Source organism: Gorilla gorilla, chromosome 18, assembly GCF_029281585.2.
Source record: "Gorilla gorilla gorilla isolate KB3781 chromosome 18, NHGRI_mGorGor1-v2.1_pri, whole genome shotgun sequence".
Lineage (NCBI taxonomy): Eukaryota > Metazoa > Chordata > Mammalia > Primates > Hominidae > Gorilla > Gorilla gorilla.
In genome coordinates this window covers 100,094,971-100,110,000 of record NC_073242.2, presented here as the reverse complement: position 1 = coordinate 100,110,000, position 15,030 = coordinate 100,094,971, and the positions used below count along the sequence as shown (strand labels likewise).

General features: G+C 52.8%; 1 protein-coding gene across 7 annotated transcripts in view; it reads right to left on the bottom strand.

The window, feature by feature from the left end:
• Window positions 1-15,030, bottom strand: part of IL34 (interleukin 34) — an 81,671-nt gene that overhangs the window by 787 nt on the left and 65,854 nt on the right. For 3 of the 7 annotated variants that reach the window (XM_055366376.2, XM_055366375.2, XM_063699716.1), the window contains exons 2-6: window positions 12,998-13,423; window positions 5,260-5,393; window positions 3,252-3,329; window positions 2,810-2,971; window positions 143-278 (exon numbers count right to left, since the gene is read on the bottom strand). In XM_055366376.2, the coding sequence (XP_055222351.2) occupies window positions 143-278; window positions 2,810-2,971; window positions 3,252-3,329; window positions 5,260-5,393; window positions 12,998-13,025 (538 nt within the window). In that variant the 5' untranslated portion in view covers window positions 13,026-13,423. Of the gene's footprint in view, window positions 1-142; window positions 279-2,809; window positions 2,972-3,251; window positions 3,330-5,259; window positions 5,394-6,012; window positions 6,073-12,997; window positions 13,424-15,030 lie in introns of all 7 variants that reach the window. The other 4 variants (XM_055366377.2, XM_055366378.2, XM_063699717.1 and 1 more) reach the window with 2 other exon arrangements.

The window sequence follows — 15,030 nt, the reverse complement described above, 5'->3', positions numbered from 1 at the left end:
GGCCCATCCTGGCTTCCAGAAATGGCTTGTAGCCTCGGGGAGCAGAGGATATGCCCGGGAAGATGCCAGCTCTACCAGCTGGCCTAGGTGGGCCCAGATGCCTGGCCTCCCACCCCCAGGCGCCATCCCGAGAGCTCCTTACAGCAGGAGCAGTACAGCAGCTCCATGACCCGGAAGCAGTTATCCAGCAGGGCTTTGGGCCGCACCAGCTTCAGGTTCGGCCCTGGGGCATTCAAGAGGGACAACACGGATTCCACCTTGGGGCTGACCTCCACATCCTGGAAAGGAGGAAACCGTCAGGAGCGGTGGCGAGATGGGGCTGCACCCCAGGAGAGCCGTGAGGGCTGTCCAGTCACCTGGAGCTGCCCAAACCCCAGAAGAAGGACCAGACTTCCTGTGACCATGAGCCTGGATAGCTATTTCTCACCATCTTCTTCCTGTGGGCATGGGGAGGGTCCCAGATGCCACCCCTCACCCATGTACAACTCAGAGGCTTGGCTTTTCCATCCTTGAAAAATGAGTAAAGGGCGTAGACCAGGACAGTGAGGAAAGTGGGGCAAACCGCACCCAGGCAGGGCCACCCACCACCGCATGAGGACCCCCTGACCTGGGGAAAACTGTCCCTCAGGAAGCAGACATCTCCATCAACTCCAAGGAACAAGAGAAGGTCCTCACAGAGACACTGAGGCTTAAGTCACATACACAGGGCAGGGTGTCCAGCTTCAAGCTGGGGTGGTTTCTCTCCATGATACGCAACAACAGGGTCATGTGGGGTGCACCGTGGCACCAAGGGAAGCAAGTCCCTGAACAGGAGGTCAGGGCCACTGTAGAAAGCATCATGGGAAACGGGCGGGGGGGGTGATCTTCTGGAAGGGGGTGACAACAAGGCAACATGTCCTGGGCCAAATTGTCCCTCTCCTCCCCCAAAAAGCTGTCTTGGTCCTACCCCTTGGTACCCGTGAATGTGACCCTATTTGGAAATAGGTTCTTTGCAGAGGTAATTAAGTTCAGGATCTTAGAAGGACATCATCCTGGATTTCGGGTGGGCCCTAAATCCAATGCCTGATGTCCTTGTAAGAGAAAGGTGACAGAGACATGGAAACACAGGGCAGAAGGCCATGAAAAGACTGAGACGGCCAGGCATGGTGGTTCAACCCGTAATCCCAGCACTTTGGGAGGCTGAGGGAGGCATATCACTTGAGGCCAGGAGTTCAAGACCAGCCTAACCAACATGGCAGAACCCGGTCTCTACTAAAAATACAGGTGTGGTGGCAGGCATCTGTAATCCCAGCTACTTGGGAGGCTGAGGCAGGAGAATTGCTTGAACCTGGGAGACGGAGGTTGCAGTGAGCCAAGATTGCCCCACTGCAATGCACCTGGGCGACACAGTGAGACTCCACCTCAAAAAAAAAAAAAAAAAAAAAAAAAAAGCCACCACAGAGGCCAGGCAGGGTGTAATCCCAGTCCTGTAATCCCAGGACTTTGGGAGGCTGAGGCAGAAAGATCACTTGAGGCCAGGGGTTCAAGACCAGCCTGGGCAACATAGCAAAACCCCCATCTCTAAAACAATAAAAAAGAAATAAAATGAAATAAACAAGAAAAAGAGCCACCAAGGAGATCAAGGAGTCTCCTGACTTTGTAGGAATTGACAGCCTCCCCACCAGTCTCGTTCCAGGAAAGCTCCAGGCAGCTGCAAAACAGGTGCTAGTCCCTAAGCCCTTTCACCGTCGGAAGCTCACAGTTGGCCTGGGATGTTCTCCCCACAGGCTGGGCCTTGTCAGCAGCTGGCTGGGCAGGGCAGCAGGTGGGTCCCAGGGACAGGTGTGCACCAGAGTCCTGAGGAGGGCTGGTGGGGACGGGGAGAGGTCCCACAGCACACACGGCTGGGTCATCTCGCCACCTTCCTTTTTTACTACAACTCAGGCATTTTAGAGGACAATATCCCTGAGGCCTCAGATCAGTTTCTCTGAGCGGGGCAGGGATGGGGGACCTCTTTTTTTTTAATTAACTAAAGTCCATAATTTACATGAGGGTTCACACTCTCTGTTGTACAGTTTTGTGGGTTGTGACAAATGCATGATGTCATGTATACACCATGAATGCATTATACAGCATAGTTTTTTGTTTTTTGTTTTGAGATGGAGTTTTTCATTCTTGTCGCCCAAGCTGGAGTGCAATGGTGCGATCTCAGCTCACTGCAACCTCTGCCTCCCAGGTTCAAGCGATTCTCCTGCCTCAGCCTCCTGAGTAGCTGGGATGACAGGTGCCCACCACCAGGCCTGGCTTATTTTTGTATTTTTAGTAGAGACAGGGTTTCACCATTTGGCCAGGCTGGTCTCGAACTCCTGACCTTAGGTGACCCACCCGCCTCGACCTCCCAAAGTGCTGGGATTACAGGCGTGAGCCGCCGCGCCTGGCCTACAGCATGTTTTACTGCCCTAAACATTCCCTGTGTTCCATCCATTCTTCCCCTCTCCCCCTACCCCACCTCCAGGACCCTCGTGCTGCAGAAACAAAGAGGGTACGATGACTTGCCCAGGATCCAGAGGGAGAGAGGCAGAGCCTAGAACAGAGTCTCAGAGGCATCGCCTGCACCCCGAGCCCGGCTCTCATGACCACCACGGCTGCCTCTTCCTTCCACAGGCCTCTTTTCCTGCACCCCTCCCCCACTTCTCCCACGTCCCTCTGCTTGTGCCCATCTTTCTGTGTATTCACCCTTTCCCTCACTAGCCTTTGGCCACACCTCACACACATGCACACACGTGTGCACACACACACGCCCCACCTGCCACTCCTCCGCACGACTCACCGTGAGGCCCTGCTGGACATTCAGCAGCAGCGTCTGCACCTGCTGCAGGTACTTCCAGGATGGGTGGCCCTCGAGCAGCACGTCCTGCACCGACTCAGTGGCACTGAGACTCACCAAGACCCACAGATACCGCAGCTCCCGCTCGCTCACCTGGGCCCTCTGCTGCGGAAACAGGGAAGTCACTGCAACTCGGGAGACATGGGCCTCTGGGCTCTGACCACCCCCTCACCAGGGACTTGCCCCTGCATAGGGAGCAGACACGGGCCGTCCGCTGTAGACAGTGGACAAACATGTGCCTGGGCCAAGGGCCAGCCTGCTCTCGGGGCTGAGGAGAGGCCCCAGGCCAGCAGCACCACCTGCCAATCCCAGCGCGCCTCTGAGGCTGGGGCCCACCGGATGTCGCAGGAGGCAGGGTCCCCCCAGCCCAGGAAGGGATTCTCACCAGCCTGGTGACATTGGCGATTCTGAACACCCCCTCGTAAGGCACACTGATCTTGTAGTTGATGGGGAAGTAGTGTTTCTAGAGAGGCACAAGAACAAACTATGAGGCCAGAAGTAGAAATGACCAGCAGGCTCCCCAACCTCCCAAATGATGTTTTTTTAACAGTTAGTCTCACTCTGTCACCCAGTATGGAGTGCAGGGGCAGCATCATGGCTCATGGAAGCCTTGACCTCCCAGGCTCAAGCAATCCTTCCACCTCAGCCTCCCAAGTAGGTGGGACTACAGGTGTGTGCCACCACACCCAGATGATTTTTAATTTTTTGTAGAGATGGGGTTTCTTCATGTTGCCCAGGCTGGTCTTGAATCCCAGGCTCAAGCCCCTCAAAGTGCTGGGGTTATAGGTATGAGCCACCACGCCCGGCCTCCAGATGAATTTCGATGTAGCAGGAGAGAACTCAGGGCCCAGACCTTTGATGGCAGAGGTGGTCCTGTGCAGAGAGGTATGCCTGGCTCCCAACTGGGAAAAAAACACTTCACTTTCCTCTGGGACTCAGGGAGGGTGAAACAAAATACACAGTTCCTGTTAAGGCAGAAATTTCAGGCTCAAGAGTGAGGACACGCTACTTCAAGAAAAACATGTTATTTTGTGGGTGAGAATGTTCTGAAACCTATGATGGTGATGGTTGCACAACTCTGTGAACTAAAAACTCTTTGAGTTGTGCACTTTAAATGAGTAAATTACGTCTTTTATATATAAATATGTAAATTATATCTCAGTAAAGCTGTTAAAATAAAGACACAAGCCAGGTGCAGTGGCTCACGCCTGTAATCCCAGCACCTTGGGAGGCTGAGGAGAGACAGTCAGTTGAGCACAGGAGTTTAAGTTTACACTGAGCTATGATCCCGCCACTACACTTCAGCCTGGACAACAGAGTGACACCCTGTCTCTAAAAATTAAATTAATTAATTTAAAAAGATACATAGGTCAGGCATGGTGGCTCACACCTATAATCCCAGCATTTTGGGAGGCCAAGGTGGACATATTGCTTCAGCCCAGGAGTTCAAGACCACCCTGGGCAACATGGTGAACCCCTGTCTCTACTCAAAAAAAAGTTTTAATTAGCTGGGCATGGTGGCGCATGCCTGTAGTCCCAGCTACTCGGGAGGCTGAGGTGGGAGGATCATTTGAGCCTTGGAGGTGGAGGTTGCAGTGAGCTGAAATTATCCACTGCACTCCAGCCTGGGCAACAGAGCAAGACCCTGTCTCAAAAGAAAAGAAAAAGATTTTTAGGAAAAGTTAAAAAATTAAAAAAAAAAAAAGGGCCAGGTGCAGTGGCTCACGCCTGTAATCCCAGCGCTTTGGGAGGCTGAGGCAGGCGGATCACGAGGTCAAGAGATGGAGACCATCCTGACTAACATGGTGAAACCCCGTCTCTACTAAAATTACAAAAATTAGCTGGGCATGGTGGCGCGCACCTGTAGTCCCAGCTACTCGGGAGGCTGAGGCAGGAGAATCACTTGAACCGGGGAGGTGGAGGTTGCAGTGAGCCAAGATTGAGCCACTGCACTCCAGCCTGGTGACAGACCAAGACTCCATCTCAAAAAAAAAAAAAAAAAAAGAGATACATAGAGCCACACAGACATCTCCACTCTGCAAAAAGAACCAAACATTCCGATTTCTAGGTCTTTAGCTCCCTGGCTAATAAGTGCCTGGGGTTCGTCAAAGAGCTCCAGGTGTCCATTCCTGAGTCATACGGTGACTGCCATCGTGGAGGTGGGATTAAATTGAGATCGAGGAGGAGGGGTGGAGGCCCCAGGAGACGGCAGGAGCGGGATCAGTAAGTGCAGACCAGGTGCATGGGTAGGTTTCGGAGAAAGGCAGAGAAACAGGCCATGGTCAGCTCAGGGCTGACACAGGTCCTAGGAAGGCCTCTGAATGTCCAGAGGCCTATGCCAGGTGAACCCTGGGATGCGGGGACAGGGACACAGCTGGTGCCCACGTGGTTACCATGTACTGAAGTCGGCTCCTGTACTGCAGCTTGTCCCGCAGAAAACCCGTGACAGTGCACTCCTCATTCTGTGTCAAGGGCCACATCTCCAAAGGCTCATTCCCCAAGGCCACGCCAAGGAAGATCCCAAGATCTGTGGACCACACCCGACAAGAGCACATGAGCACCCTCCATCTCATCCACGCCGTCCACAACATGCAAAGCCGAGCACAACCATCATCCATTTGCATAGGTGACAAGCACCGATGGGAAAGGTGTGGTGGGGGGCACGGGATCTGGAATGCTTTCCCTGGGGTCTGGCTCCAGAACAGCAAGGTCAGGCAGGCACGAGCAGTGCAGAGTCCACACCCACCCCATGCCGGCCACTGGAGCCCCCCAGGAAGCACGCCTCAGGGTCGACGTCTGGTCTCCCCGCTTCTCTCGCTCCGTGGGGCGGGCACAACCTCCCGCCCAGGACAGCCTCTGCCCCTGGTGTCCGGGTGATATGTTTTCAAAGCTCGTTGCTGGGTTTTCCAGCCCGGCATTCAGGAGATCGAATCATCCTGGATTCTGGTTTCAACTTGACAAATGACTCTTCAGTCACCCACGCCCCACACCACTTTCCTTCCTGCTCTATCTGATCTTAGTGTCCCTCCCAGCTAACTATGCCAACGGGTCTGTCGCGCCTTCCAGTCTGGTCATTCTAGGACGTTAAGCAGATCTCACACTTGGCTGCCTCTCTTCCTGCAACAAACGAGCCGCTGAAACATTACCATCCTTTGCCACTGGGGGTCACTGTGACTCCAAAAACAGCGTATACGATTTCCATGTGACTGAACAGAAAAAAAGCAGAGAATTCGCAACAAATATGAATAAAGGTTAAGTCCATCCGAGCAGAAAGAATAAAACAGAAGTAGGCCAGCAACTACCCAAAATATCAGACTCACTAACTAGATAAATAAATAAATTCACATTAAAACAATCAGATATAATTTTTCTTCTTTTTTTTTTTTTTTTGGTCACCCTGGCTGGAGTGCAGTAGTGGGATCATGGCTCATTGCATCCTAGAACTCCCAGACTCAAGCGATCCTTCTGCCTCAGCCTCCAGAGTAGCTAGGACTACAGTTGCACGCTACTACGCCTGCTAATTTTTGTATTTTTTGTAGAGACCCGGTATCACCATGTTGGCCAGACTTGCCTCAAACTCCTGAGCTCAAGCAATTCTCCTGCCTCAGCCACCCAAAGTGCTGGGATTATAGGTGTGAGCCACTGTGCCTGGCCCATTTTATTAAAATGAAAAAGTTTTTGTGTTTGTGGTTTTGGGTTGTTGGGGCTTTTTTTTTTTTTTTTTTTTTTGAGACAGGGTTTTGCTATGTTGCCCAGGCTTGTCTGAAACTCCTAGCGTCAAGCGGTCCTTCCGTCGTGGCCTCCTGAGTAGCTGGGATAAGAGGCACGTGCCACTACACCCAGCTTCCCAGCTTTTTCTTTTTTAGACAGAATCTTTCTCTGTCGCCCAGGCCAGAGTACAGTGGCACAATCTCAGCTCACCGTAACCTCCACCTCCCAGGCTCAAGCAATTCTCGTGCCTCAGGCCTCAGCCTCCCAAGTAGCTGGGATTACAAGCAGGGGCTACTACACCCGGCCAATATTTTGTATTTTTAGTAGAGATGGGGTTTCACCATGTTGGCCAGGCTGTTCTCAAACTCCTGACCTCAAGTTGATCTCCCTGCCTCTGCCTCCCAAAGTGCTGGATTTACAGGCATGAGCCACCATGCCCGGTCATACACCCAGCTCATTTCGTTTTAACAATTAATACTTGATGTTGGCCAAGTAGTGAGACAAGTGCTGTCCTGGAAAGCAATTTAGCAATTTCTGTTATTAATGGATTTAATAGTATCCGCACCCTTCAAACCACTAAGCCTTAAAAATGTCTATACTCTTTCACCCAGTAAATACACTTCTAGGAATAAATTGGAAGAAAAGCAAAAAAGATATAACCAATAAATTATGAACAAAGATGTACAGAGCAGCATTTATTTTATAACAGTGAAAATCTGGAAATGGCCTAGACGTTCCATAATAATGCATGTAGCCAATAAAAATCACATTGTCAAAGATATGGCTGTGCTATGAGAACAATTAGATATGCTTAGTGAAGCTTAAAAACAGCATGACTCAACACTATCTGTGTTCATAGCATGACTACCAAATCTCTATGGGATTTTTTTCATGTTTTTCTTTTCAAATAGGGTCTTGCTCTGTCGCCCAGGCTGGAGTGCAGTGGCACCATCATTGTTCACTGCAATCTCAAACCCCGGGGTTCAAGCAATCCTCCCGCCTCAGCCTCCCAGTAACTGGTACTACAGGTGCCACCACCACACCCAGCTAATTTTTTTTTTAATTTTTTGTAGAGACGAGGTCTTGCTGTTTTGCCCAGGCTGGTTTTGAACTCCTACGCTCAAGTGATGCTCCCACCTTGGCCTCCAAAAGTGCTGGGATTACAGGCATGAGCCACCACAACTGGCCTCGGCCTTGCAGGACATTTATTTTTATTTTTATTTATTTTTTATTTTTTTTTGAGATGGAGTCCCACTCTGTCGCCCAGGCTGGAGTGCCGTGGCGCAATCTTGGCTCACTGCAACCTCCACTTCCTGGGTTCATGCCATTCTCCTGCCTCAGCCTCCCGGAGTAGCTGGGATTACACGGTGTGCGCCACCACATCTGCCTAATTTTTTTTGTATTTTTAGTAGAGACGGGGTTTCACCAGGTTGGCCAGGCTGGTCTTGAACTGCTGACCTCGTGATCCACCCACCTCAGCCTCCCAAAGTGCTGAGATTACAGGCATAAGCCACCGCACCCACCCAGGACATTTTTTATGTTCTATAATCCATATGTATTATTGTTACAGACAAAAGCAATAACCATCCTCTTTTTTTTTTTTTTACAAAAGCAGTCAGGCAGGCTGAGTCACCTCCCTGAGCCACCCCCAGCTATGAGCAGGAATTACTGATTGGATTTTCCCCACTCCCCAGCATCTTGGAAGACTTTGTCCTTGCAGCCCCTCTGGTCTGGGCCACACCACCCATTTGCTACCTCCCCTACTGCCTTCTCCAAACCTGCCCTGCTCAGGCCTCCTGCCTCGCCTTTGTCCCTGCAGGACCTCCCACCAGGAGTGCCCTTGCTCAGCTCAGAGCCTCAGGTCTCCTCAAGCCCTGTACCCCATATAGCCCCACATTTTTTGCTAAGTTGCAAGTCTGCAATCTATCTTGCACTTCCTCTCTCTCTCTTCCCCTGTGCCTGATACAGTATTGGGTGAGAAGAACAGATAAACATGAACTGAACCAGTGTTTGGCCCTTTAACACCTGCTTACTTTCTGTCCTAAGTCCCGAACCCCTCAGCTTAGCATCTACCCTTGCAGGTCAAGATCATCCCTGCCTCCTGGGCTCATGCTTTGCCCTGCGCTAGGTACCCTCTCACAACACAGACCTCTTTCAAAGCCTCCCAGAGACTCTTCTCTCCCCCCCATCACCACGCCAGGGTCTCCCCTTCCTGCACCAGCCCCCATCGGTCTCTGTCTCCAGCACCACCTTCCCCATTCACTCATGACCTGGGATTACAGGTGTGCGCCACCACATCCGGCTAATTTTTTTTGTATTTTTAGTAGAGATGGCGTTTCACCAGGTTGACCAGGCTGGTCTTGAACTCCTGACCTCGTGATCCACCCACCTCGGCTTCCCAAAGTGCTGAGATTACAGGCGTGAGCCTGTATGTGAATCCATAATCCAGTTAAACACTGCACAGCCCAGCGTGCTGAGAACTTCACATGTGCATTTGGGGATTTGCCTCAAGCAGTAGAAATGGGAGCAGACATTGTCATCCCTTGCAGAGCTCGTTAAGGCACAGGTTGTCCTGCCTGCCCCAGAGTCTCTGGCTCAACCAGTCTAGGATGCAGAGAGTCTACCTTTCTAACAAGGTCCCAAGTAAAGCTGTGGCTGGGGGTCTGGAACCACAGACCTAGAGCAACAGTTGCAAGCTGGTGTCCCGAGGGCCACCTCTGGTCCACAAGGATTTCACATAACAATTCAAAATTTCAGCTTTTCTTTAAAAAAATCAGTATCTCTGTCCACACTGGGTCTTTTTTCCTGTGTGGCCATCACCATTGGCCATCTACTCCACCTCCCAACCCTACAGCACCTGCCCTTCTCTGTGTCCCGTTCTGGGGCCCTGGGGACCCGGCAGCTGTGGCCTCAAGGCAGGGACTCTGCCTTGGAGTGACACTGAGCCTCCCAGCCTGACACGGTGGGCACACAGCTGCCCTGGAAACCCTGTCCACAGATGATCTGCCTCTCCCTCAACTGGGCAGCCTTCCTCTGAGTGCAGCCCAAACATCATTGCTAAGGGCAAGTTTCTTTTTTTGCTGCCTCCACCCACCCAGAGAAACAGGTTAACAAACAGGGACCAGGCAGGGACAGCACAGCCCCAACCTCAAGGCCACTGTCCCCCACGTGCTCTGCACACCAGGAACCCCACAGCCAGTGCCACCCCTGACCTTGGTCAGGAGACCCACCCTGCCCTCGTCTTAGCCCAGAGGTAAGAACCCACAAGACAGGCTGGGCACGGAGGCTCATGCCTGTAATCCCAGCACTTTGGAAGGCCGAGGTGGGCGGATCACCTGAGGTCAGGAGTTCGAGACCAGTCTGGCCAACATGGTGAAACCCCATCGCTACTAAAAATACAAAAATTAGCCAGGCACAGTGGCAGGTGCCTGTAGTCCCAGCTACTCGGGAGGCTGAGACACAAGAATCATCTGAACCCAAGAGGCAGAGGATGCAGTGAGCTGAGATCGTGCCACGGCACTCCAGCCTGGGTGACAGAGTGAGACTCCATCTCAAAAAATAAAAATAAAAATAAAAATAAAAATAAAATAAAACAATCTGCAAGACAGAGAGGAGGCTGAAGAAAGATCTGTGTGAGTACGGTACTCCCTTCCTGGTTCCCTGGCCCTGGGTTAACCCTATGTGCAGTGACAAGTGAGGCTTGTCACCCCCAGCCCCGGGGACCAAATCTGAACCTGTGCAGTGGGTTAAGTAGCATCTCCTCCAAATCCACATTCACCCGAACCCGAGTGTGACCTTGTTTGGAAATGGGGTCTTTGTGAAATAGGAGGTAGGACCGACTCCAGAGGCAGAGCCCTGACACTGGACCAAATTGAGGACTAGTGAAAACAGGGGTGGACGGGGCAGAAGCAGCATTCCAAAAGACATGCCCCGCAGTGTGCCATGTCAGTTTTCCATTGCCATGGCAACGCCTGGGAGTTACCACCGCTTTCCATAGCAATGACCCAATGTCCCAAAAGTTACTACCCCTTCCCTAGAAATGTCTGCATAAACTGCCCCTTCATCTGCATGCAATTAAAAGTGGGTATAAATATGACTGCAAACGGCCCCGAGCTGCTCCTCAGTATGCTTCCTCTGGCACAGCCCTGCTATGCAGGAGCTGGCACGGAGCTGTAACACCTCTCCAGTAAAGCTGTTTTCTTCTACCACCAGCTTGCCTTGAATTCTCTCCTAGGCAAAGCCAAGAACCCTCGCAGGCTAAGCCCCCTTGGGGGCTCGCCTGTCCTGTGCCACTTACAGGCATTATTAAATGAAGGATGTCAAGATGAGGCCATCCTGGATTTAGGCAGGTCCCTAAATCCAGTGACTAGTGTCCTAGGAAGAAGAGGAGAGGACACAGAGACACACAGAGGGAAAGGCCACGCAAAGACAGAGGGAAAGGCCACGCAAAGACAGAGGGAGATCTGAGTGACTAGGCCACAAGCCAAGGAAGCCAGGAGCCACCAGGAGCTGGAAGAGGCAAGGGAGGCTCCTTCTCAGCACCTTTGGAGGGAACGCAGCCCTGCAGGCACCCTGATCTCACACTTCCGGTCTCCAGAACTGTGAGACGATACATTCCTGTTGCTCTAAGCCACCCGAAGCTTTCTAATTGGTTATGGCAGCCCAACTTCCTCAGCACCCCAGCCCCTGGGTACCAGCCCCCACCTCAATCTGCTGCTCTCCCTCTCCCTCATCCCCCAGCCAGTCTTTGCCTGGTCCTAAGACCCACCTCCTGGAGCTTTTTCCCCTCTCCCTTGCTTTTCTTTCTTTTTCTTTTCTCCTTTTTTTTTTTTTTTTTTTTTTTAAAGACAGCGTCTCACCCTGTTGCCCAGGCTGCAGTGCAGTGATGGGATCCTTGCTACTGCAGCCTCAACCTCCTGGGCTCAAGTGATCCTCCCACCTCAGCCTCCTGAGTAGCTGGGATTACAGATGTATGCTGCCACACCTGGCTAATTTTCCTTTTTTTAGAGATGGAGTCTCGCTATGCTGCCCAGCCTGGTTTCAAACTCCTGGCCTCAAGCCATCCTCCTGCCTTGGCCTCCCACAGTGCTGGGATCACAGGCGTAAGCCACCAGCCCAGCATCCCTTGCCTTTCATTCGCACCTCCACCTCCAGAATGACCCTCATTCCCTCCTGCGCAGACGGTGACAGCAGTAACTCCTACAAACACCGCCAGACTGATCTTCAAGAGCAGAGGAACTCCCAATCACGATTCCACCCCCGCCGGGCTCTCAAATCCTCCAGGGCTGCCTGCTATGGGGAGGGAGGCACACTTTGCCTGGCTTTCAAGGCCTCAGCCAGCCGGGTCCAAACCAGCTCTCAGCCTGGCCTCACCATCCCACCGCCGAACCTTTGCTCACACTGGCCCCTCTTCCTGGAACATGGGCCTCACGACCCCAGGTCTACCTGTGTGAACACCACCCCACCTTCTAGACCATTTCCAGTAGCCCCTCCCCCATGCTGCACCCCTGCTTCTCATGACCTAGGGGTTTCCAGAACATTGGGTCCAGCTGGGTCCTTCCACCCATCCTTAATGTCCCAACCCTTTGTTGTATATTTCCACAAGGGCCAGGGTGGACCCAACTCTTCTTTCAATCCCTCGCAGGCTCATACCCCGAACCTCAAACAGTTCCTGAGCACTCAACCCTGTGCCAGGCGTTGGAGACAGAGGCACGAGACAGCAAGGTCCTTGTTGTCATGGCAGTGACTCTGCAGTGGGCATGTGGGAGGCACCAGAAAAATGTGTTGAATTTGAGTCAACTGAACTGAATCTTGGAGACTGAGGGGATCTTGGTCTGGCCTCCCAGCCAGCAGGCGTAAGAGGCTTCCAGATCCTTTTTTTCCTTTCTGTCCTCATTTCAACTTATTTTTCTTTTTACCAACAGTGTTATCTTTCTGCTTTTTAATTCTGTTCTGTTATGGAGGGAGGGTTGGAGGGGAATAGGCTGCCTTCTCCAGGCATCTGGCTGCTCTTCTGCCGTGGGTCTTGGGTCCCTAGACACTTTCACCAGCCCCTGCCCCCCTCCACCGGCCATACCCAGGACTGGGCCGCTGCTGCCCGCCCGGGGCTCCCCAGCACCCACAAGCCTGGAAAGGTGAGATGCTGCCACCTACCCCCAGTGCCTGCCCTGACCTAAGGCCACCCTGAGGACCATGCCCGCCCAACCAGAACTGCCCACCCAGCTTGCCCGTCGGAGCCTGAAGTAAGAGGCAGACAGGGCAGACGGTGGCCGTGGGAATCCCAGAGGGTGTCTGCAGTCCGGCTGGGAAGCATCGCAACTTCTCACCAGCAAGAATGCCCTGGTTGCTATGGTTACGGCAGATCCTGGATCTAGGCCAAGGCCTCCCAATGCAGGTCCCTAGGGACCCCCCAGTACTCACAGCGCAGCCAGGTGAAGCCCCGGGGCATGGTGGTGTTCCTCTTCCCCGAGAGCTCAAGCGCCGTCCCCAGCAGTGTGTCCACAGAGGCCTAAGCACGGCCTACATGGCCTCGGGGCAGCAGAGGTGGTCACTGAGTCAGGGAAGGGCTGGCCCTGGAGGAGTGGCTGGGCTGCGGGAGCGAGCAGGTGCCCAAAGGGCAGCAGCTACCCTTATCTGCCCGGCAGCGTGGAGGACAGCCGGGGGGCGCTGGCTGTGAGTCCCATGGCAGCCCAGAAGCAGGTCTGAGCCGGTGGCTTGGGGGTCTTTCGGGGTCTTCCTTTCCAAGGAGCAGGAGGAGAGAGTCCCTGGTAGGCCCCTCGGAATCTGGGGCTGGGTGACGCTTTCTCTGATTTCTCCGACTGCAGCTGCTCAGTGTGAAATCTGGCTCTAGGAAGAGAAAGGAGGAGAGAAACTGATTATGTAAGAGCAGCGCTGCCACTCAGCCATCAGCCACAGTGCACACCGCACCCACGGCCTGCACAGGACCACCCGGCCCTGGCAGCTGGACACGGCTCACATGAGAAATGACTTCAGGATGTCCGAACGGCCCTGGCCCATGAGTGAGTTATGATGACACCAGCTGGCAGCCTGGGGCCTGAACAAAAGCAGGACCAAGGAATGAACAGGTGGTTTGAGTTCACACATCGAGAGCCATGGTAGAGTCCATGAATGACTCAGGCTAAAGGACAGGTTAAAAAAACAGACAAGCTCCCACTCCGAAAACAATGCCAGATGCAATGGCTCATGCCTGTAATCCCAGCACTTTGGGAGGCCAAGGTGGGAGGATTGCGTGAGCCCAGGAGTTCGAGACCAGCCTGGTCAGCATAGTAAGACCTCAGTTCTATTAATAAAAAAAAAATTAAGAAAAAAAATTTTTTTTGAGACGGAGTCTCAGACTCTGTCATCCAGGCTGGAGTGCAGTGGCATGATTTTGGCTCACTGCAGCCTCCACCTCCCGGGTTCAAGCAATTCTCCTGCTTCAGCCTCCCAAGTAGCTGGGATTACAGATGTGCACCACCACGCCTGGCTAATTTTTGTATTTTTAGTAGAGATGGGGTTTCACCATGTTGGCCAGGCTAGTCTCAAACTCCTGGACTCAAGTGATCTGCTGTCTTGGCCTCCCAAAGTGCTGGGATTACAGGTGTGAGCCACCGCACCCAGCCAGGACTAAGGTCTTTACATTCATTGAATCTCTCACAACAATCTCATGGAAGTGCAAAATGTCAGTTTATCAATGAGGAAACTGAGGCCCAGAAAGGTTAAGACACTTGTCCAAGGTCATACAGCTTGTAAGAAGTGTGACAGGAATTCAAACCCTGTGAGCTGGTGGCTGCTCCCAAAATTCGACACCCACACAGGGCTCAGCGTGTGTGCATGGTCCTCCCATCTGCCCCTCTGGACTCTGCAAGGTCTGGACCATTGTGTCTGCTCTGCAGATCAGGCTGGAATTCCGTCTCTGATTTAGTTCTCTTCCATCCCCTCGCCTCCTCCCTGTCTCCCCTCTGGTGGGGGAAAATGGCTACAGAGTGACACCATCGGGGGAGAGCAGGTATGACTTGGGCATCTTCTTCATTGTGTGATCCATGGTGTCACCGAAGAGTGCTGGCCCTTTCCCTAAGAGGTGCCCAGCAGGCAGGCAGGGCCTTATAGAGAGAACATGGGTTGTTCCAGTTAATCCCTTATGCAGTCACCCTGAATCTGAGCCCCAGTCGCTGCCTGCTGCTGCTCCTCTTTTCCTTGTCCTTCCTCCTCCTCCTCCTTCCTCTTCCTCCTTCCTCTTCTTCCTCTTCTTTCCCCCTCCTCCTTCCTACTCTTCCCTCTTCCTCTTTCTCCTTCCTTCTCTTCCTCCTTCTTCCTTCTCCTTTTCCTCCTTCCTCCTCCTCCTCTTCCTCCTTCCTCATACTCCCTCTTTCTCTTCCTCCTTCCTCCTCCCTCCTTCCTTTTCCTCTTTTCTCCTCCTCCTCCTTCCTCCTTCCTCCTCCCCCTTCCTCCTC